This window comes from Anopheles funestus, chromosome 2RL (assembly GCF_943734845.2).
Source record: "Anopheles funestus chromosome 2RL, idAnoFuneDA-416_04, whole genome shotgun sequence".
Lineage (NCBI taxonomy): Eukaryota > Metazoa > Arthropoda > Insecta > Diptera > Culicidae > Anopheles > Anopheles funestus.
This window is the reverse complement of record NC_064598.1, coordinates 101,677,855-101,700,853: the sequence shown is the minus strand read 5'-3', so window position 1 is coordinate 101,700,853 and position 22,999 is coordinate 101,677,855. Positions and strand designations below refer to the sequence as shown.

Genomic DNA, 22,999 nt, shown 5'->3' with positions numbered 1-22,999 from the left:
GGTTAAAGATTGGCGATCCGTTGGATACCGACCGAGTTATAGGCAAAACTTGGTGCAAAAATGAGCCTTAGTAAATTTTCAATTTTTTGAATTTTTTGATTTTTTTTATTATTTTTCACTCTTTTTTTTATTTAAAGCATTACTTGAGTGAAAAGAAACAAATTGCAACCAATTGGCATTAAAATAAATCAATTTCATTTTTTTTGCAAAATTTCCCAAAAAAAACGTAAGGGGTAAGCCTTATGAAATTTTCGAGTTGAAAATTTTTTAAAAATTTTTTTCTGATTTTTTACTATTTTTTTAATTTAAAGCATTATTTGAGTGAAAAGAAACACATTGCAACAAATTCCCATTAAAATATATCACATTTAAAAAATTTGCTACATTGCTCAAAAATGAGGAAAATTTTACATTTTCTCAAACAGGGTAAGGAACTTGGTTCCTCGAATAACTTCTGGCACAGACGTCTGAGGGCATGGCCGTCCAAGAAGAAAATGTAGCCATTGATGCCATCTATCGACCACAGGTTAAAGATTGGCGATCCGTTGGATACCGATCGAGTTATAGGCAAAACTTGGTGGAAAAATGAGGAAAATTTTACATTTTCTCAAACAGGGTAAGGAACTTGGTCCTCGAATAACTTCCGGCACGGACACCTGAGAGCAAGGCCGTCCAAGAAGAAAATGTAGCCATTGATGCCATCTATCGACCACAGGTTAAAGATTGGCGATCCGTTGGATACCGACCGAGTTATAGGCAAAACTTGGTGCAAAAATGAGCCTTAGTAAATTTTCAATTTTTTGAATTTTTTGATTTTTTTTATTATTTTTCACTCTTTTTTTTATTTAAAGCATTACTTGAGTGAAAAGAAACAAATTGCAACCAATTGGCATTAAAATAAATCAATTTCATTTTTTTTGCAAAATTTCCCAAAAAAAACGTAAGGGGTAAGCCTTATGAAATTTTCGAGTTGAAAATTTTTTTAAAATTTTTTTCTGATTTTTTACTATTTTTTTAATTTAAAGCATTATTTGAGTGAAAAGAAACACATTGCAACAAATTCCCATTAAAATATATCACATTTAAAAATGTTGCTACATTGCTCAAAAATGAGGAAAATTTTACATTTTCTCAAACAGGGTAAGGAACTTGGTTCCTCGAATAACTTCTGGCACAGACGTCTGAGGGCATGGCCGTCCAAGAAGAAAATGTAGCCATTGATGCCATCTATCGACCACAGGTTAAAGATTGGCGATCTGTTGGATACCGATCGAGTTATAGGCAAAACTTGGTGGAAAAATGAGGAAAATTTTACATTTTCTCAAACAGGGTAAGGAACTTGGTCCTCGAATAACTTCCGGCACGGACACCTGAGAGCAAGGCCGTCCAAGAAGAAAATGTAGCCATTGATGCCATCTATCGACCACAGGTTAAAGATTGGCGATCCGTTGGATACCGACCGAGTTATAGGCAAAACTTGGTGCAAAAATGAGCCTTAGTAAATTTTCAATTTTTTGAATTTTTTGATTTTTTTTATTATTTTTCACTCTTTTTTTTATTTAAAGCATTACTTGAGTGAAAAGAAACAAATTGCAACCAATTGGCATTAAAATAAATCAATTTCATTTTTTTTGCAAAATTTCCCAAAAAAAACGTAAGGGGTAAGCCTTATGAAATTTTCGAGTTGAAAATTTTTTTAAAATTTTTTTCTGATTTTTTATTATTTTTTTTATTTAAAGCATTATTTGATTGAAAAGAAACACATTGCAACAAATTCCCATTAAAATATATCACATTTAAAAATTTTGCTATATTGCTCAAAAATGAGGAAAATTTCACATTTTCTCAAACAGCATAAGGAACTTGGTTCCTCGAATAACTTCTGGCACAGACATCTGAGGGCATGGCCGTCCAAGAAGAAAATGTAGCCATTGATGCCATCTATCGACCACAGGTTAAAGATTGACGATCCGTTGGATACCGATCGAGTTATAGGCAAAACTTGGTGCAAAAATTAGCCTTAGTAAATTTTCAATTTTTTGATTTTTTTTTTAATTAAAAGCATTATATGAGTGAAAAGAAACTCATTGCAACCAATTGGCATTAAAATAAATCTATTTAAATTTTTTACAAAAGAGTTGTTATTCTCTTCTTTGTCCCAAAGCCGTATATCGGCTAGAAATCGGTGAAAACACGGAAAAACCGTTATGCACTGCAGTTTCCCCCCTCTGGGTGGCGGATGAGGGGTGGTAGAAGTTCGGGGAGGTGTTTTCCACGCTTCTCTTGACGAGACGCGTCGATTGAAGGTTTACACAATCGTTACTTTTCCGGCTGGTGTGCCCTGAGGGTGTGGAAATCGGTGCGGATGGAAGAGGAACTAGGTTGAGGACCTCCACCCGCGCATTTCCGCCGCACACCCCAAAGCCGTAGCTCGGTTAGAAATCGGTGAAAACACGGAAAAACCGATTTCCGCTGCAGTTTTCCCCCTCTGGTGGGCGTGAGGGGGGTGGTGGGTGGTCGGGAAGTTGTTTTCCACGCTCCTCTCGACGAGACGCATCGATTGAGGGGTCACACGATGGTGTTTTCCCGGAAAATGTGGTACCCCCAAAAACGCTTTTCCGGCTGGTGTGCCCTGAGGGTGTGGAAATCGGTGCGGGTGGGGTCAGAACTAGGTGAAGGACGTCCACCTGCGCATTTCCGCCGAGCACCCCAAAGCCGTAGCTCGGCTAGAAATCGGTGAAAACACGGAAAAACCGATTTCCGCTGCAGTTTTCCCCCTCTGGTGGGCGTGAGGAGGGTGGTGGGTGGTCGGGGAGGTGTTTTCCACGCTCCTCTCGACGAGACGCATCGATTGAGGGGTCACACGATGGTGTTTTCCCGGAAAATGTGGTACCCCCAAAAATGCTTTTCTGGCTGGTGTGCCCTGAGGGTGTGGAAATCGGTGCGAGTGAGGTCGGAACTAGGTGGAGGACCTTCACCCGCGCATTTCCGCCGAACACCCCAAAGCCGTAGCTCGGCTAGAAATCGGTGAAAACACGGAAAAACCGATTTCCGCTGCAGTTTTCCCCCTCTGGTGGGCGTGAGGGGGGTGGTGGGTGGTCGGGGAGATGTTTTCCACGCTCCTCTCGACGAGACGCATCGATTGAGGGGACACACGATGGTGTTTTCCCGGAAAATGTGGTACCCCCAAAAACGCTTTTCCGGCTGGTGTGCCCTGTGGGTGTGGAAATCGGTGCGGGTGAGGTCGGAACTAGGTGGAGGACCTTCACCCGCGCATTTCCGCCGAACACCCCAAAGCCGTAGCTCGGCTAGAAATCGGTGAAAACACGGAAAAACCGATTTCCGCTGCAGTTTTCCCCCTCTGGTGGGCGTGAGGGGGGTGGTGGGTGGTCGGGGAGGTGTTTTCCACGCTCCTCTCGACGAGACGCATCGATTGAGGGGTAACACGATGGTGTTTTCCCGGAAAATGTGGTACCCCCAAAAACGCTTTTCCGGCTGGTGTGCCCTGAGGGTGTGGAAATCGGTGCGGGTGAGGTCGGAACTAGGTGGAGGACCTTCACCCGCGCATTTCCGCCGAACACCCCAAAGCCGTAGCTCGGCTAGAAATCGGTGAAAACACGGAAAAAACCGATTTCCGCTGCAGTTTTCCCCCTCTGGTGGGCGTGAGGGGGGTGGTGGGTGGTCGGGGAGGTGTTTTCCACGCTCCTCTCGACGAGACGCGTCGATTGAGGGGTAACACGATGGTGTTTTCCCGGAAAATGTGGTACCCCCAAAAACGCTTTTCCGGCTGGTGTGCCCTGTGGGTGTGGAAATCGGTGCGGGTGGAAGTGGAACTAGGTGGAGGACGTCCACCCGCGCATTTCCGCCGAACACCCCAAAGCCGTAGCTCGGCTAGAAATCGGTGAAAACACGGAAAAACCGATTTCCGCTGCAGTTTTCCCCCTCTGGTGGGCGTGAGGGGGGTGGTGGGTGGTCGGGAAGTTGTTTTCCACGCTCCTCTCGGCGAGACGCGTCGATTGAGGGGTAACACGATGGTGTTTTCCCGGAAAATGTGGTACCCCCAAAAACGCTTTTCCGGCTGGTGTGCCCTGTGGGTGTGGAAATCGGTGCGGGTGGAAGTGGAACTAGGTGGAGGACGTCCACCCGCGCATTTCCGCCGAACACCCCAAAGCCGTAGCTCGGCTAGAAATCGGTAAAAACACGGAAAAACCGATTTCCGCTGCAGTTTTCCCCTTCTGGTGGGCGTGAGGGGGGTGGTGGGTGGTCGGGTAGGTGTTTTCCACGCTCCTCCCGGTGAGACGCGTCGATTGAGGGGTCACACGATAGTGTTTGGCCGGTCCTTCGTCAGCTGGTCCCAAACGATTATCATGAAAACGAACGTTTTTCTGAATTTTGGTACCAAGAGAACATACCAGGCAAGAGGTAACACTAATCCTGGTGCGTATGCGTTTGCATACCTTTCGGCTGATTATTTAAAATAAAAATGCATCGCTAATTGCATATATTTAGGCGCAAAACGAAATGTGCTATAAAAGTTAATATCTGACTAATAGATGGCGCTAAAAGCAGTATGGAGAAAAGTTTCAAATATTGATTAATAGATGGCGCTCAAGTGTCAGATTTGAATTGTAGTGCGTTTTAGTTCCGTATAGATGTCGCTAGTAGATGTTTTATAACGGCCAACAGACAAATGTTACCTTCTGCATTGGATGCTCTCCTGTTACCCGGATCAAATTTTTCTTTTGAACATTGGTGTCGAAAACGCGTTTTTCGGTAGCAACAATTTTGAACGATGCGTTAAGCAAATGTTTTCAAAAGGAGATGATTTGTTCACCTTTTCTTGTTCTATTAATTTACACCATAATCTTTTGAGTTGTCATTTGTTTATTTAGAAAACATTAAAATTATCCCAAATAACCATATTTTAACAAACGATACCAATCGTATTCAACTTTTAGCTAGCTTACACGCAAATCAGTGCTTCCATGTGCAGTTTAGTTGTAACTTGCAATCATTTCTCTTTGGCAGGCGGTCCTGTAGCGGTCAGCACTTTGTTGATGTCTTCGTAAGCCGCCCGTAGACAATCGACAAATTCACGCCCATTTCGGTGCGATTTGTAGCTCGTAACGACACTTCCCAAATAACCGTCCTGTATATTATATCCGATGCCATATCCATCCTTTACAACTGGTCCGAATCCACCGGCCAGGAGAGCCGGCGATGAAAGTGTACTAGTCGACAGAATGTTATGATTGATGGCCGCATAGGCGGGATCTTGGTAGAGTGCCGGCAACGGGAGCCCATTCTTTTGTGCCGTATGCCGCAAACCGAACAAATGTCTATCGAAACCCTGGCCCATTGCGGCATCCCTCGTTAGTTGTCCGTGTACGGTAGAACACTCATTCATCATATCGCGCAATTCGGCGGCACCTTTCTTCTTCGGTCCTTCGCGCCTTTCCATTTCCTCACAAAATGCCTTCGTAGCGAGCGTACACGGTCGCATCGTTTCGGTGCGTCCATGGCGGAATGCAGCCGTACTGCACGATTCGTAGGTGGCCACAAAGTTGCCATGTTGCTTGTAATACGCCAGCTGGAAACCTAGTTGCATTACCGAATCAGGACTGATGCGCTGCTTTTTGCAGACACTCTTGTTTATTCCTTCGTACTTCATGTAGCTCATGTCGAGCGAATCGATGATTGCATTGTGGTTGTTTTCAGCCGTCCGGACGGCAGTCTTAACGCGATCATCGAGTGTAAATTCGATCGGAACAATCGCTTCGTTCGATTGATTGTCGAAACCCTGCAGGCCGACGTCGGCAAAGGGCGCCTTGGTAGTTTCTTTGAAAATCTCCTGAAAATAACGCAGTACGGCAACACCATCGCCCCAGGAATGTTCGAAGTTTATGCCCGCCGTACCATCCTTGGCAACGATCAATGAAAACGATTTGTCGAACCATCGGTTCGTGCCATCGCCGAACAGAAACTCACGTATGGCAGGAATCGGATTGTCAGGATTGAGGGTTGAATCGTCCAGACAGAGACAAAACAGGGCTGAATCGACTAGTTCCAGAGATTTAGTATTGTTGCCCAGCTGGGCAAGATGTGCTCTAGCCGTTGCCCAAGTGTCACGATTTTCCGTCGTCAACAGTCCTAGCGGATCGGCTGCCGGAAGTTTCGTGTCGTTGAAAATCCGCTCAAATCGTGCAAGTAACGTAGCAGGTTGTTCGATGTTCCCTGAAATGATTGCCATTAAACATATTCAGGCACTTTAGCATTTGTTTTTTTTTCAGCTTAATAACTATTTCCTCTCACCTTGCGCATCTAGCACATCTACTGCATACATGTTTCCTTTACGCAAGACGAGCACGTGACGGGAGGAATCGTTACGATAAATTCGATCTTTGCCTAGCTCCGGAATACGTGTACCACCAAACAGACCCTGATACTGACTCATATCGAGGGGGTATGCCTTGAAAGTGTACGCCACGTAGGTGGATATGATCGACGGCATCAACGAAGTGACCGTGCGGAACATGTGCGTATCACTTTTCGCTGGATTCAGATGAAAAACTTCCGGCTCAAGCGTTTTAGATCGCAGCGATTTCATGAAGCGCAACGAGCTGATTACCAGATTGGTCGTACGCAACACCGGATCGTTGAACGCTGGTCGTGGATCCGGATTCATCATCAGCAGCGGATTGTAGTTAAGCGGCAGTGGGGCTCGGTCCCGAAGGTACATATCGAACCAAGGTTCCGAGATATAGCTCGTGTGTTTGTTCTTTGCATCGAACTCTTTGAGCAATGTTTGCAGCTTCGGTCCATCTTCTTGCGAGAATTGTTTCACCGCTTCCTTCGTGCGTTCGAAAGCATCCGGAGTAAGCAACGGTTGTTGTGCGGCCAAATAACGGGCACAGGTTTTCTCCAGCTCCGGAATAGGCAGTCTTGGCAGTGATGGTTGAAAGTGCAGCATCGGTATCTTAGAACGTTGTAGATACTGGTACTCATCTCCTGTTGTTCGCCGAGCCGAGGTAGATTGGCATCGTGTAGCACTCGCCAACGATGCTACCCATTGGGTTTTCGGAATACGTAGCATGATTGGTTTGTAAATCTTTAAGTTCTCCGCAAGCAAACTAGAAGGCACAACAACAGCCCAGTCGATCGGCTCGCAACTCACGTATATTAGTTGGTGAAATTAATTTTCTGTGCCAGGTTCAAAGTTCACTCGCGTTATGATTTCACTTGTCCGAAGAGGAACAATACATCAGGTTGAGCCATCCATGGGTTTCGGTGTAATCTTATCAGTCGGAAAAGGAAGAGTATTAACTAAAAGCATAGGTTTGTGGAAAGATTAACTCAAAACTAGGCAATTGCATAAATTCGAATACGGACATACAGATAGGTAAACGCAAACTGTGATGATGCGAGCATTTTTACCTTGTCACCTCGGGAATAACAAAAGACAACAACAAGAACACGAAATAAACAATACCGTGCATGAATACAATATCCAAATCATGTATCGTAACCACGCGTGGCGTGGAAAAACCTATGAATAGAGCGATACAATCGATCTGATCTAAGTAAAGCTAAAGATTGCACTCGATATTTGATAACTACACGGCCAATAATAATAAAAATCTGTTTAAAAATAAAACCCAATTCCTGCAATGGTTTGGCAGCACGGCCATCTCACAGCGTGTGACAGCATAAACGGTCAGCTGTCAAAACATTCGTGAGCTTTTTTCCGTGAATCATTGTCATATGTGTGTGCGTGGGTAGAATTTGCTGCGGTTGTCGGATTCCTCCGGTTTTTACGGATAAAATTCGTGTAGACGGACCAGAGTCCGCGAATTTTATCATCTTTTCCAGCCTCGGTGTAATTTCCTTGTTCCAAAGTTCGCTCTACAGTTGAAGTTTTTGCTTCATAGTAGAGGAAACCAACAGTTCCGTGCAATAAACCAACTCTACACTGGGCGTTTCCTCGTTGGGCCTACTTTGGGGTGATTTACATTACGATCTCAACCGTAAATCGTATTAATTTAGCTACCATGACGGAACGTCATACGTTCGGTGGGACGGTCAACCCAATTACTTGCCATGCTTGGAACAAGGATCGTTCCCGTAAGTAAGCACCTTCGCCCCAGGAGGAGAAAGGTTCAATTCAGTCCGGGGGTACCTGGTCTGGGATTAGTCACTCATCGTTTTCTTTTTACCCCGATTACAGAAATTGCTATCTCGCCCAACAATAATGAGGTGCATATCTATAAGCGCGAAGGTTCCGAATGGAAGCTGACCGATGTGCTGAATCAGCACGATCTGCGCGTAATGGGCATCGATTGGGCGCCCAACACCAACCGCATCGTAACCTGTGCCGTCGATCGGAATGCCTACGTGTGGACGCAGGGTGATGATCGCAAGTGGAAACCAACCTTAGTATTGCTGCGTATTAACCGAGCGGCCACCTGCGTTCGCTGGTCACCATTGGAGAATAAGTTTGCCGTCGGTTCGGGTGCCCGATTGATCTCGGTTTGCTACTTCGAGTCGGAGAACGATTGGTGGGTTTCGAAGCACATTAAAAAACCGATCCGCTCAACGGTTACGTCGCTCGATTGGCATCCGAACAATATGCTTCTGGTGGCTGGTTCCACCGACTACAAGGTGCGTGTATTTTCCGCCTTCATCAAGGACATCGAGCAGCATCCGGAACCAACGGCCTGGGGACCGAAGAAACCGCTCGGGCAGATACTGGCAGAGTTTAAGAACTCGACCAGTGGTGGCGGCTGGGTGCACAGCGTAAGCTTCTCGGCCGATGGCAATCGGATATGTTGGGTGGGTCACGATAGCGCGATAAACATCGGTATGGCGAATGGGGGAAATGTTGGCATCAAGCAGAAAACGGAGTACTTACCGTTTTTGTGCTGTGAGTGGATCTCGCCCCATTCCATTTTGGTTGCGGGGCATAGCTGCGTGCCGTTGATTTACACGGTTGCCGATGGTGGTAAGATCGTGCTGGCCGCCAAACTCGATCAATCAACGAAGAAAGAACAGAGTGGCATTTCGGCAATGCGCATCTTTCAGTCATTGGACCGCAATCTGCGTACGGAAAACTCCGATACCAACTTGGAATCGATTCACCAGAATGCGATTGCGAGCGTTTGCGTTTACAGTGGTGAGAAGGGCAATGTGCAGCGTGTCAGTACGTCCGGACTGGATGGTCAACTGGTTATCTGGGACATCGATACACTTACACGGTCCATGCAGGGATTGAAGCTTTAAATACGGACGCATCGAGACGCGGTGACACGCCTGGGAAAAGTATGTTCTCTTCTCTCTTAGAATCATTTAATGCATTTTTAAATGTGCATCTTAACTGTTCTTTTTTCCTGAACGAGAAGCGTTAGAAATAAATACTTCATTCCAGATATATTTCTTTCTTTCGGCGTTAAAATTACTATACTACCAACAAAATCGTTCCATCTGTTTTATCTCTCGACAATGACGCAACTTTCTGACGAGACTTTCTGAGCATAGGTTTATCAGTGTTGTTTATTTTTATTCTTGTTGTATTTTTCTTTTCGATCATTCAGGTCTTGCTTCTAGCAATTTCTGTCGCTTGAATGAAAATTGTTTCCAACAGGCATATTAAGTGCAATACGGTACACGGTTTCAGTAGGCGATGCTATTGCTGCTACCCTTCAATTAAGCCAATTTAGCTTGGCTCCTATTGGGAACGGGACCATTTTATGCACCCAGCTGCTTGTACAGTTCCGGCACATAATCGTCGTATTCGGCCTGATATAAGTTTCCTGCAACCGGGTTGCCTAGCTTGTACTTCTCAGCAAACTTACGGATGGCAAATCCACCGCGATTGTCCGCGCTAGTATTGGTCAGCCGTGGCTCATCAAAGGTTAGTTTGCCATTTTGTTTGTACACCAGAAATACGTAACGATGGAGACCGGTTCCCTGAGGCGGACCTGATCCAACATACGCCGAGAGAGTTTCCCCCTTCGAGACGTCGGCGCCGGGAATGTTTCCAACTAGCCAATGATGCCATTCGCGGTATGTCGGTTCCTTGCGGCTCGGTGCATCCGGATCGGTCATGCATAGCGTATACATGGCGCTACTTTCTGCATTCCATTCCACCTTCGGTACATCCTTTACCTGGGTTGGGGTGAGTACGTTTCCCTCGCTCACGACCGCCCCGCTCGGGTACGTTACCTTGGCCACTTCGGTCGGGGCAACCGGTACCACATCTGGCACTACTTCGTGTTTATCCATACTTTTCGCAATTGCGGAACTAAACAAGCGGATCGATGTGGTAAAAATGGAGGACGCACGAGTTTGCAGCCGGCAGATTGACATTACTCCGTTGGATGTTATCTCGAAACTGAGCCATCATTCGATTCCACGACGGAAAACTTACAAAGGACTCCTGTGATGTCATTATTGCGAAAACAGGATACATTTTCGCATTTTTATTGCTTCACAAACCAATTCGAAATCCTTTAATTATCTCTACAAAGCAATAAAATGCCAGATTTCAGCCACAAAATCGCAAAAAATAGGAATTTGAACTGCATTTGATTTCCTATGTCACCCACCCTGTGCTGTCAATTCCTCTCAAAACGTCAAGGTAGGCGGCAAACTTTGTTTTGGTTTAACTTCGCATAGCATCTTCATCACGATACACGGATTTGGTGGACGCGCAAAAAGAAAAGGCCCTAGCATGTTGTTTCCTGAGGACGAAAACTTTTCCAACCGTACGACCGGAAGTGCATACGAGCGGTTAGCAGTGCCCTACGCTTACAAATCAGAATGTTTCCATTTCGTGAAGAAAGATTTCTCGAAACAGTTTGCTTTCATATACGCGTCCCGTTTGGAGGAAATGTTGAAGCTGTTGGAAGATAGTGTGCAGAAAAAATGGGGCACCGAAATGCCGATTAAAAGGTTGGCCGATCTGCGTGAGGACTGTCCCCAGAAATGTGTCATCATCGGAACACTATTTAAGCATCAGGTAGGTCACAAATCCGGAAAGGTCATCAGAACATCTTAACATTCGTTCGCATACTTTTAGGAACTGAAGCCGAGCATTTTGCGGGAAATTTCGGAGGAAAATCAGCTGGCCCCACAGCCACCACGCTCGCACTACACGAACGATAATGATATTCTGATTTTGGAGGACGCGTTGCAACGCATCAAGCTTGTGGGCAAAATGGACGTACACTCGGTTGTAACGGGAGTGGTCTGTGCCGTCTTGGGTGAGTTTTATCTGATTCCAATGCCTACCTTGAGAATAATCGATTGAAAAGAATCTGAATATCGTCAAACTACTGTTCAAATGTTAATTCCATGTTCTACTCGTTCTATGCTATCGAAACAATTGAAACAAATGTCCTATCTGAACCCTTCACCTCCATAAGGCCAAGACAGTAAGTGAATGAAAAACCGATTCAGATCTAGCTTCACTGTTTAACGCCTGTTTGTGTGTGGTTGCAAACTAAATGATCGTTATATTATTTATCCGCACGGCTTTTCTCGTTGTAATCTTTTATTTGATATGTTATTCACACAAATGTACCCATTTTATGTAAATATTGCAATCAAATGTTTTTGAAAATCATAACTTGGACACTCATGCTGTACATTAAACCGGGATAACTTATTTTATTAATCTTAACATAGTTTTAGCGTTCAACTACATTTGTTTTTTTTTCAATATTTGTTAGCTTCCTATAGATTTTTAAAAGTTTCTTGCTCTTTCAATCGAATGTATTGCGTTTTAGGGTATGAAGAAAGTGATGGTCGATTTTTTGTGGAGGATCACATTTTCTATCAGGGAGGCGTTCAGAGACCATTGCCACCTTTACAAAGCTCTCCGTTGCTCGTTCTAATGTCCGGATTGAATCAGGTAATTTTATTTGCAATAACATTGTTAGAAGATTTTACTTTAACATCACTTGCATTATAGACTGCTGCCAATGATTTTTCACCTTCGTTGGAACTGCTGCAGCAATGGGTTTTTGGAAATTTGGAAGGTCTTGTCGAAGGACACGATTCAGAAGCAGCCAGTATTGTTCGTATTATTATCGCTGGCAATTCGGTTAAGGCAAGCGTTAAACCTAAAAATCATCTACAATCGAAAGTAACGACCGAAACGGATGCACTTCTTGGAGCAATAAAGTCGGTCGACTCACTGATACACAATCTCTCCCAATCGGTCCCGGTCGATCTGATGCCAGGTGAGTTCGATCCGGCAAATCACATGCTGCCTCAGCAAGCAATGCACCACTGTCTGTTTCCGCGTTCTGTGGAGTTCAGTTCGTTCAAGGGTGTACCCAATCCGTACGCCTTTGATCTAGCCAATCGGTACGTTATCGGGACGTCTGGACAGAATGTCTTCGATGTGATGCGTTACTCCAGGATAGACAGCCCGTTGGAAGCTTTAAAGGCAACGTTACGCTGGAGCCATCTAATTCCGACTGCGCCGGACACGCTTCCGTGCTATCCGTACTATCAGAAGGATCCATTCATCATCCGTGAATGTCCGCACGTGTACTTTGCTGGGAATGTGGGCAAATTTAAGACGGAAATGTATACTGGACCCAATGATCACAGGACACGGCTCGTTTGCGTGCCATCTTTCTCGGAAAGTCAAAGCATTGCAGTCATAAATCTACGCACAATGGAGTGTCGTAAAATCAGCTTTAAAATGGATGAATTTGAAGGAGGCGAAGAGTGATGCTGTGGTGTAATTTATTTCTCATCAATGGGTCTAATACATATCCATAATTATATTTGGCAAAAATATGTCTATCAACTTACATTTAACGATTGAGAAATTGGAAATTACTTACCCAGAGACAAAGAAAAAATGCTTTAATTTATCTCGTCAACGAAACTTAAAGAAAAAGGTTAAACATTTTGAATGTGTTTTTATTTTCACAACGCACACTTACGGTGGCGAATCTAGTTTTGCTTAATTTTGGCCATATTTTGATCATTTTCATTCTACAAACATTCACAGGATACACAGATTAGGATTTGTAGACGTAAGATTGAAGATGCTAGACGTGGAAACAAAAGTTTAATGCAATAGTTCGCTGATTCACATACATATGCGCATTCGAATGGAAGGAAAGCGTGAGGTGGAAAGGTATTATTTATTCGAACGATATGGCGGCAGGATAAAACGGTGGTATGTGCAACGATTGGATAGTGGCGATAAAAATGAGTTCGTTCTGTAAGGAAGAAGGCGAGAAATGTAACTCATTTTGCCCATTCTAATGCTTCTTATAATTATAATGCTTATGAGCTACTACTGCAACGCCATGTGTTGCTACAGATTTAAAAGCGAGTCAGTGTTTCTTATCAGATAGTTAGCTTAATGTATATTTACTACTAATAACAAAGCTTCCATTACCATGTGATGAAACGCTTTTCATACCCTAAATGGGCTTAATAGTTAACAAATAAATGGTAGCTGCTTTTATGGAAGGACATGGATTTACAAACAAAAAAGTTTTCCTCCAGTGTGTTGCTTTCCCAGTTTCGATGATGCATCTTTCTAGGCTCTAGATTAATTATGTTATTAAATTTTAGCGCAAACATCAATTACTGCTACTTTTTTTCTCCTTTTGCTAACTGATTTTGTCACACCTGAATGCAAGCTTGCGTATATGTCGGCACATAACGCCTTTCTTTTCAGAGAGATACGCGTGGTGGCTGCTGGCAAGCTTTTAATGCAAGAAATTTACATATACTGAAGTAGTAACGATCTTATAATTAATCAACTCTTTCTTTCACAATTTACTTAGATTTGCTCATTGTTCCAACTTATTCTTTAGGTTCTTTGTTATGATTTATCTGTTTTATGAACTCGACACATCAACGGTATCGACGGTAGCATATTTAGAAATAGTATAATTTGGCATTCAGTTTTCAAATTTGTCATTGTATCCATTTGTACTTATTTGTGTTGGTACCATCTAGCATTGTTACGTTATTTATGTTTGTGTTCACTACTCTGCATCTTTAATATTTAACTATTTACATATTGTTTTGGACAGCTTGCGTTACCTTGGGAATGTAGGTAAATGGGTACCAGTTACGAAGTCTAGTACTGATTTACAAAGTAAATCATAGCTCCGTACTCAATTTTCTAGGTGATACTAAACTAAAGCAAGAATAAAACCTTAACGAACAACAATAAAGTTCAGCACGGTGCTATGCTGTATTTGCCTAGCGGGTCGTAGCTCTTATTGTTGAATTATTTATTTGCACAGCTTCGTGTTAGATTTATGTAACGAATTTTATCTTTAAATGTAGAATGTAATAATTAACGCGCTTCACTTTTACCTTAACACCGTAACTCCCGTTTGTCTACTCGTCGACGTTCTCCGTCCCCGTGTGAGCAACGGACGGTACCAAACCTGAGCTGCAATGAGCCATGGCCATATGATTAGAACTCGTTGTTTTATTTACTATTATTTCACCTGCTAAATGTAGTGTTTTATTAGGAGGATTACTTTACCTTTCATCCTTGTTTGTTATCGACTGAAACGTGTAGAGTAGTTTATTATTATTCAAATAAATTGTTTACTTAACATTTAAAGCTTCTAATTTATTTATACAAGTTTGAATGGTCGCACATTGATACGATCTTTTGCGTCACGTCTATCAATGAGCGGTGATTTAAATGCTTGACTAAACAGTACAACAACGATGTTATTGCCGGAAGCATGAACACAACTAGTTAGAAACATCTCTCCAAGACGAATTGCGGATTGATAAACGTAACATACTCAAAGGCTAACAGCACTGTTTTGTGCAACTTTGTTTCGGAGTTTTGAACCGATCGTGAACCGGGTGACAATAATGAGCAAATTATTATGGCGGTATTTCAGTGGGAAATCGTCTCGTTAAGGATCCTCGATTTGTGGTGTTTTTTTTGTTGGGCATGGCAATTTTCACCGCAGCGGAATGTGGAAAACATTCCCTATAAACTGCGATGTTTGGAAGAATTTGTTCAATGCATTGTTGGGTAGTTGGGTGGTGTTGAGAAACGGAGTGAATAATTGCATTATACAGGACCATTAGGACCTGTCGGTGTTTCCCTCTACTGTTCTGTTTGCTGCTGCCATGTTAACACTACACGTGGTTTTATGTATTACACTCCTTAGCGATTATCGTTTGAACAGGAAAATATTATTGCATTTGCGGAAACTATGGAATAATGCCATCCGGTCACTAACCGAACTATGTCCTAGGGTCCGGTAAACGTGAGCACGGATTAGTAACAACATTTATCAGTTCTGCACTTTCCATTGCATGCTGGTTTTCGCTCTTTGCCTTGATGGTGAAAATGTAAACCAATTCTCATAAAAAAAACCTTGCCTGGTCAAAAATTGGTATAGACCAACATAGGTATGAACATGAAATCATTTGCAGAACGCTTTATGGAAAAAAATATTTAAATCATTTTTTTTAATATTTTGATCTTGTTCTAATATTAGGACACGCTTTTTCGATGCCTGTTCTGTAAATATTTTGATACCACTAATAATTACCTCATAGCTAAGTCGCTAGGCTCTAGGTTACTATTTAAGGACTGGATAATCCGTCAAACCAAAACAACCCTCACTGTCTCCTCCGTGCCAGTGAATTATTCACTCGGTGCTAGGCAGATCATCCTAGGCAAAACAAGCCTTTCCTTGGATAAACAAACTCTTCCTGCCCTTCGTTTCCTGATGTTTCGTTTGAACGGAATGTTGAGACAAGCTCGGTGACTAAAATCTCTCCCCTTTAGTATTTTGAAAGCGTCTTCAGTGCCGCCTCAACCATTCTATGGCACATCAACCTGCTTTTCCACCCAAAGCGCTTGGTGACACTGTTTGCCATAGGGATTGCAGCGGAAGTGCGTGGTTGATACCAGGAAATCGGTATGTCAAATTTGATTAACATAAATATCTTTCCGCTATTTCCGCCCAGCAATCATCGGTGAGAGCGCGCGACACTCGTCGCAAAATATCATCGGCGGGACACACACTCAAAGACGCAAAGACGAAACGGATAGCTGAAAAGGAGCTCACGCAAACGGTCCTTATGTCGTCAGCAGACCACCGGTCTGACAAGCGCTTGTGTAGGGTTGAAACTGAAGAGATCGTGATGTCTTGGTGAAATTGTACACAGAAAGATGATTTTGATTTGGCTAGGACGGGCCACAAAATGTAGCACTCGATCCCAATGCAAAAGAAACATGTTAGCGCAAAGTGTGGCCGCAAACATCCTTGTCTGAAGTTATTACTTACCGTCCCACCCATCCTCTAGAATATGGACGGAATGAAAAAAAGGGGTTGACAACAGAAAACAGCCTCAGCCCTCACAAAATGTTTGAATGGGACAAACAAAAAACCGAGAAATGGAATAACAAATTCGTTGACGCGTTGAACTGACGAAAATCCTGATAAATCGTCCAATCCGGTAGACCACGGGCAGAGAATGGGGGAGCATATTTTACTTCCAGTTTCTTCTACGTTATGGCACTTTAGTGATGAATGATACGACTGAAATGTAGGAAAAAAGGAGAGCAAAATGGTGACCGAAAACAGGGACAAAAGAAATATACGAAAATGTTGTGCGATGTGTGTTTGTGTCGCTTTTTCTGGTGAATTCTTCCCACAGAGAATAAGCTTACAAGCCCATCCCACGAATGGTGGCCTTTCTTGCATCGTGAATACAGCATCTACTATTTCAAGCACATTTTTTTTCGCCATCCAACTGTGGAGTGTTTTAAGGATTTTTTCCTTCCCAATTCCCTATTGGGGTTATCGGGTGTGAAGAAATATCGATGGTAGAAAAATGCCCTAAACGTATGATGCCATAGACTTTTTTTTGTTAATGGTGTTTCACACCTTCACGATTGTGTGGAACATGGGAGCTGTTACGTTTATTTTTCAACAGGTGTTTTGAGTGTGAGCGGGGTGATGCGAACACTAAAACTCGTCCTGTCTCCTCGGTGGTTGGATGGAAAAGAGGCCGATCGCTTGACGCAGCGCACGCACATTTCATTAACCGGATGCGTGTCCTGACGTTTTATCATCCAACGCACGTTTACAGGCGTAGGTGCAAGCGTTAGCGCCAACACACCCCCTCCCGTGAACTCGCTTATCAATGAACACAATTTTAATGTATAACGCAGTTCACTTATACTAACTCGCCTACGCCGCCTTTAAGTTATTTAATCTTTTAATTTCTAACTATTCAATTCAATATTTTGATTTTCCCTTTTTGTGAGTTCATGTTCAATGTGATTCCATTTACGCTTAGGAACGTATATCAATCTTCGCTAATTTAGATATTGCTCTCCTAAATGTTCCTTCCTTCGTATAGACTAGGGCCTGACGTATTCTACCATCGTATCCTTGGCAAACATCCACCACCTTCCCTCGCAACCACTTGTTTTTTCTTTTTTCATCTACAATGAAAACTAGATCACCCTCTTGGACCGGTTCCGTTTCTTCGAACCATTTAGTACGACGAGTTATTACGGGAAGATATTCTACTATCCACCTTCTCCAGAACATACTAATTTTCTTCTGAGTGAGTTCATAATTTTCCTTCATTTTGAACGCGGATGTAATGCAGTCTATTGGTGGTTGCTTTGCTCCCGATGATGATCCGAGCAAAAAATGGTTTGGCGTTAAAGCCTCTGCCTCTTCTGAGTCTATAGGAAGATAAGTCAACGGTCTCGAGTTAACTAAAAATTCTGCTTCAACTATCAGGGTGCTTAAACCTTCATCATTGAGTTTTCTTAGATCATCAAAGGCTACACTCTTCATTGCTACTTTTACTGATCTGACCATTCTTTCCCAGGCTCCACCCATGTGTGGTGTTCCTGGTGGAATACAATGCCATTGTGTATTAGTGTTCGTGAAGGTTCGACACAATTCACCGTTTATATTATTTAGCTCTTGTTGCAAAATAGCCTTAGCGCCCTGAAAATTAGTGCCATTGTCACTATAAATTTCCAAAGGTGCGCCTCTCCTGCCAATAAACCTCCTAATGCCTGCAATGCAAGATTCCGTGGTCAAGCTGTGCACGACCTCTAGATGGATAGCTCTTATCGTGAGGCACGTAAATAAGGCTACCCATCGTTTTACGTTGCTTCTACCAATTTTGACTAAAATTGGCCCGAAATAATCCAGACCGACGTAAGTAAATGGCCTATGTGAAACTGCTAGACGAGCCGGTGGCAAAGGTGCCATCCTAGGTGTATGTGGAATTGCCTTACGAATCCTACAATACTGGCAATTTCTAATCACTTTTTTCACTTCTGTCCTCATCCTAGAGATGTGGAATTTTTGACGAAGTTCATTTACTATAGTTTCCTGGTGAGCATGTTTCATATTATGATGATAATATAGGATAAGTAGTTCAACTACTCTATGCTTGCGAGGTAGTATGATAGGATGTTTCACATCGAATGCTAAATCATCCATCATCTCGATCCTACCTTCACAACGTAGAATTCCCTTTTCATCCATAAAGGGGGATAACTGCTGCAGCGCACTATCCTTGGGAATACATCTTTGATTTTCCGTACTGGACTTAAGAATTCTTACTTCAATGGGATAGATTTCCTTCTGAACAATTTTCCAAATTGTTTCCTCTGCTAACGCTAATTCCTCTCTGGTTAAATGTGAGTGTTTGCTGTCGTGCTTGTGCAATCTAGCACGACTAATAAATCGGTGAATCCAACCAAAGGTTCGATGAAGTCTACTAAAATTACTAAACCTGTCAAATTCAATTATATTTGAAGGTGCGCTTGACACATGTAAGTGTTGTTGACTTTTAAGTTCTTCTACGGAAGCTAAAGTATTAGTCTTTAGCTGTGGCCACTCATTTTCAGGGTTGTACAAGAAATCAGGCCCCTGAAACCATCTGGATCCAAAGTCCATATTCGGTTCTTTGCCCCATTTTGTGCCGTCATCAGCAACATTTTCCTTCGAAGGCACATAGCGCCATTCAGTTGGATTGGTCGTACTGAGTATCTCACCCACACGACAGGCTACAAAAGCACTATATTTTCTATGATCCGCAAAAATCCATGAAAGAACCGTGTTGGAGTCGCTCCAGAAATATCGCTTCGTTATAGGTATGGTATGATGAGTTTGTACGAACTCGGCTAGCCTTGTTCCAAGCACAGCTCCCAACAACTCTAACCTCGGTATTGATAAGGTTTTCAAAGGTGCTACCTTTGCTTTCGCGGAAACTAATGTGCATTGCACTTTTCCTCGCCCTTCCACGCGAAAGTATACTGCACTACAGTATGCTTCTTCGCTAGCATCAACAAATACGTGCATCTGTAAAGAATTATACAATTGGCTAGATGCACCTACAAAATAACACCTAGGTATTCTCAATATATACAATTTATCAAATAGTTTTGTCCACCTTTTCCATGTAGAGTAATGTTCTTCACCTATTTCATCATCCCATTCAAGTTTTTTGCGCCAAATATTTTGCATTAATATCTTTCCTTGTATTGTATAATGGCTAATCATGCCCAATGGATCAAAAATACTCATAACACATCTCAATACTTGTCTTTTGGTTGGCCTACTCTTGAGCTTAATGAAATTCTTTATATCATCACTAATTGCTGTCGAAAAGGCAAGAGTGTCACTGAAGGGGAGCCATAACATACCTAACACCCTTTCACTCCACTGATCTCCTTGCACGCCTAAAGTTTTTCCATCAACTTGCTTCGATTCCTTTAAATGAGATAATATTTCATTATTATTGGAAATCCAATTCCTCATATCAAATCCTCCTTGCGCATGTATATACCTAACTTGTAGGGCAACCTCTTTGGCCTCATCAACAGTTTCAAAACTGCCTACAAAATCATCTACAAAATGTTCTTTGACTATCGCTTCGTATGCTCTAGGATATTCCTTTTCATATGTTTGTGCATTTAGATCCTTCACATATCTGGCCGACGCTGGAGAGCAAGTAGAACCAAAGGTTGCTACATCCAATATATAAATGTCGGGTTCTTTATCCGGATCTGACTGCCACAGGAATCGTTGAGCATTTTTATCCTCTGCTCTGATTCGGATTTGGTGAAACATTTCTCGAATGTCACCACTAACAGCATACAAATACTGCCTGAACCTAAAATATATAGAAGGTAGGATTGTAACGATCAGTTCTTCAGGCCCCTTCATAAGCATACTATTTAATGATACATCACCTACTGTCGCAGCCGCATCCCATACAATCCGAACTTTGTTCGGCTTCTTAGGATTGGTTACGACACCTATCGGGAGGTACCATACTTTTCTCTCCTCAACAGAGGTCAGTTCTTCTTCACTGGCTACGTGCGCATACTGTTTCTGTACATATTCCTGCAGTTGGTTAGTTATGTTTTCTCTAATGATAGGATTTTTCAAAAGTTTCCGTTCCAATTGTTTATGTCGTTTGTACGCCATACAATAGCTATCAGGTAATTCAACTTCATCGAATTTCCATAATAAACCTGTTTCGTATCTTCCTCCTACTTTCCTAGTAGTTTCATGAAGGATTTTTCGACTTCTTTCTTCTTCTTTTGATACAGGCAATGGCACTGGTTTAGTTCCCAAATCTTCACCCGCGAAATACATTCTTAGCTGTGTATTGATGTTGGTATCGAATGTTCCATGTACATGAAAACTTGGATAATCTTCGGTTGCAAAAGCTTTACCACCATAGACGCACCATCCTAATCGCGTTTTTGTCGCTATTGGCTGCAAATCCTCGCCTTCTCTGATTTTTAATGGCGCAGCAATTTTCAGATGATCTATACCTATCAACATTTTTGGGACTTGTTCGTAATAGGGTTCGATAGGTATTCCTTCAAAATGCTTAAATTTCGACAAAAATTGTTTGCTTAAGGTTTGTTCAAACAAGCTAAGATTTTCTACCGTTCTCACATTGTTTAATGGATAGCATTTAGATTTGTTCTTTCCAGAAATTTCCATCGAAACTATTTCCGAATTTTCCTCAACGCGTGTAACGTCACCGGTCCATTTTAGGTAAAGTGGTTCCCTAGTACCTGTTATTCCTAAAGTGGTTGCGATTGATTGGTCTATGAGTGTCAAGGATGAACCTTCATCTATGAATGCATACGTATCTACGCGTTTGTCTTTGTTGTACAATGTAACAGGAATTACTCTAAAAAGTAACTGTAACGGATCCGCATGATAAGTATTATGAATAGCGTTAGTAATTGGTGGAGCGTGTAGTAGAGGATGGTGATCCCTCGAACAATTTTCTAACCTACATTTTACAGGAAATTTGCACGGTCTTCTTCCATGTGGTTTCAAACATTTTCTGCACAAACCCGTTTGCCTGACCACATCCCATTTTTTAACTAGCTCCAACGATTCAAATTCTTTACATTTCCTCAACTCATGTCCGTCTTTTTTACACATTGCACAATGTACTATTTTCGCCTGATTTTCCGCATCATGTAGTTGTACGCGACCATGCACCCTTTTGGTTTCAACTTTCGGCTGTACTACATCCGTACGAGTTTTCAAACTACTAGCAGCAGCGACAAGATTCTGGATAAAACGATTAAACTCCCTTATTGATACTTCTTTACCTGTTTCCATTGTGTAACATTGGCTTGACAATGCCCAATCTAATTGCAAATGTCCTGGTAATCTATCAACCAGCTCTTCTAGTAGTATAGGATTACACAAATGGCTTTCCATTTCTGCTGCCGTTAGATAGTCACACGCATTTCCGACAGCTACTCCAAAATTCATTAGAGTTTCAATCCTATCCGTTCTTATTGGGGGTGTCGCTTTAATTTTGTTCAATAACACATTAACTACTACCTGCGGCCTTCCAAAATGGAATTTAAGTATTTCTATTGCACGTGGTACCGATGCAGGCAATATTAATTGACCTTTCACTATTTCTAATGCTTTGCCTTTTAAACATCGCGTTAATCGGATTAGGTTCTCTTCGTTATTATAACCGCACACTTTGTTACTTCGTCTGTAGCTACTTATAAAGAGTGGCCAATCGTCCGGCGCTCCGGAAAAGGACGGTAAATCACGAGGCATTGTCTTTCTTGCTTCTTTTTGCTCACTCGTTGGCTCTGCTTCACGTGATCTTACCTGATCATCCTTGCACGTGGTTGGTACACGATCTAACGTCAGATCGCACACCATTCCACGGTCTAACGCCGTGCTGGACAGCGTTGGAACACTCGTTTCAGCTTCCGTTGCCCGGTTTGCTGATCTGCTCATGGTTGTATCGGTTGCCGGATTCATCGTAGCGCCTAATACCAGATCGGTTGTAAGGTCAAACACCTTGCCGCGTTCAAACGCCGTGCTGGATAGCTTCGGTTCCCCCGATGATACGGCTGCCGTTGATGAACTTGCTGCACCTCCGATGCTAATCGATGTACTACGGATTGCTTTTGTATGTGTTGCAATCGCCGCCGATACCATTGTAGACGGCGTGTCTGATGATAGTTGCGTATCATCCCGTTGTTCACCTTCCACGTGCTCGTTCTCCAATTGTAACATTTCGAGCTCGATCTCGAGGAGCTTTTTTTTGATCGCCAGCTCCTTTTTTCTCTTTAACACCTCATCTGCCGTGCGCTGCTCATACTTTGCACTCACTTGATCGTCATCGCTGCTGTCAGACAGAGCAAGCGATATCGCCGATCCGTATTTGCCCACGTGGGGCTTCGCTTCCTTCCTCTGTGGTTCATCAATCGCCAGGATAGCACGAGGCGTCGAGATTCCACTACTTTTTTGATGATCGATCGCCAAGTTAGCAGTAGGCGTCGATACTTCTTTATGCTCACTTTCCATTACACTTAATTTCACACGAGATTTGCACTAGAAACGTTGCTAGAGTTTTAGCTTTGTTACGTTTATTTTTCAACAGGTGTTTTGAGTGTGAGCGGGGTGATGCGAACACTAAAACTCGTCCTGTC

General features: G+C 42.9%; 4 protein-coding genes across 6 annotated transcripts; 2 read left to right on the top strand and 2 right to left on the bottom strand.

Moving 5' to 3' along the window:
* Positions 1-4,866: 4,866 nt before the first annotated feature.
* Positions 4,867-7,619, bottom strand: LOC125761755 (carnitine O-palmitoyltransferase 2, mitochondrial). 3 transcript variants are annotated; one of them, XM_049423213.1, is made up of 3 exons: positions 7,394-7,619; positions 6,313-7,323; positions 4,867-6,234 (listed from the first exon to the last, which is right to left on the bottom strand). In XM_049423213.1, exons 2-3 carry the CDS (start codon positions 7,091-7,093, stop codon positions 5,012-5,014), a joined length of 2,004 nt encoding a protein of 667 aa, XP_049279170.1. In that variant the 5' UTR covers positions 7,094-7,323; positions 7,394-7,619; the 3' UTR covers positions 4,867-5,011. The 3 variants fall into 3 exon arrangements, with proteins under 3 accessions (XP_049279170.1, XP_049279169.1, XP_049279171.1); XM_049423212.1 differs by having other exon boundaries at positions 7,435-7,619; XM_049423214.1 differs by having other exon boundaries at positions 6,313-7,294; positions 7,435-7,619.
* A 151-nt stretch (positions 7,620-7,770) lies between these two features.
* Positions 7,771-9,426, top strand: LOC125761764 (actin-related protein 2/3 complex subunit 1A-B). Its single transcript, XM_049423224.1, has 2 exons — positions 7,771-8,121; positions 8,225-9,426. Exons 1-2 carry the CDS (start codon positions 8,049-8,051, stop codon positions 9,274-9,276), a joined length of 1,125 nt encoding a protein of 374 aa, XP_049279181.1. The 5' UTR covers positions 7,771-8,048; the 3' UTR covers positions 9,277-9,426.
* A 102-nt stretch (positions 9,427-9,528) lies between these two features.
* Positions 9,529-10,406, bottom strand: LOC125761770 (protein D2-like). Its single transcript, XM_049423230.1, has one exon. It carries the CDS (start codon positions 10,360-10,362, stop codon positions 9,742-9,744), a length of 621 nt encoding a protein of 206 aa, XP_049279187.1. The 5' UTR covers positions 10,363-10,406; the 3' UTR covers positions 9,529-9,741.
* Positions 10,407-10,477: 71 nt separating this feature from the next.
* Positions 10,478-14,538, top strand: LOC125761762 (DNA polymerase delta subunit 2). The gene is made up of 4 exons (XM_049423222.1): positions 10,478-11,014; positions 11,075-11,258; positions 11,784-11,908; positions 11,969-14,538. The coding sequence occupies exons 1-4, from the start codon at positions 10,727-10,729 to the stop codon at positions 12,737-12,739; spliced, it is 1,368 nt and encodes a 455-aa protein (XP_049279179.1). The 5' UTR covers positions 10,478-10,726; the 3' UTR covers positions 12,740-14,538.
* The last annotated feature ends 8,461 nt before the right edge of the window (positions 14,539-22,999 follow it).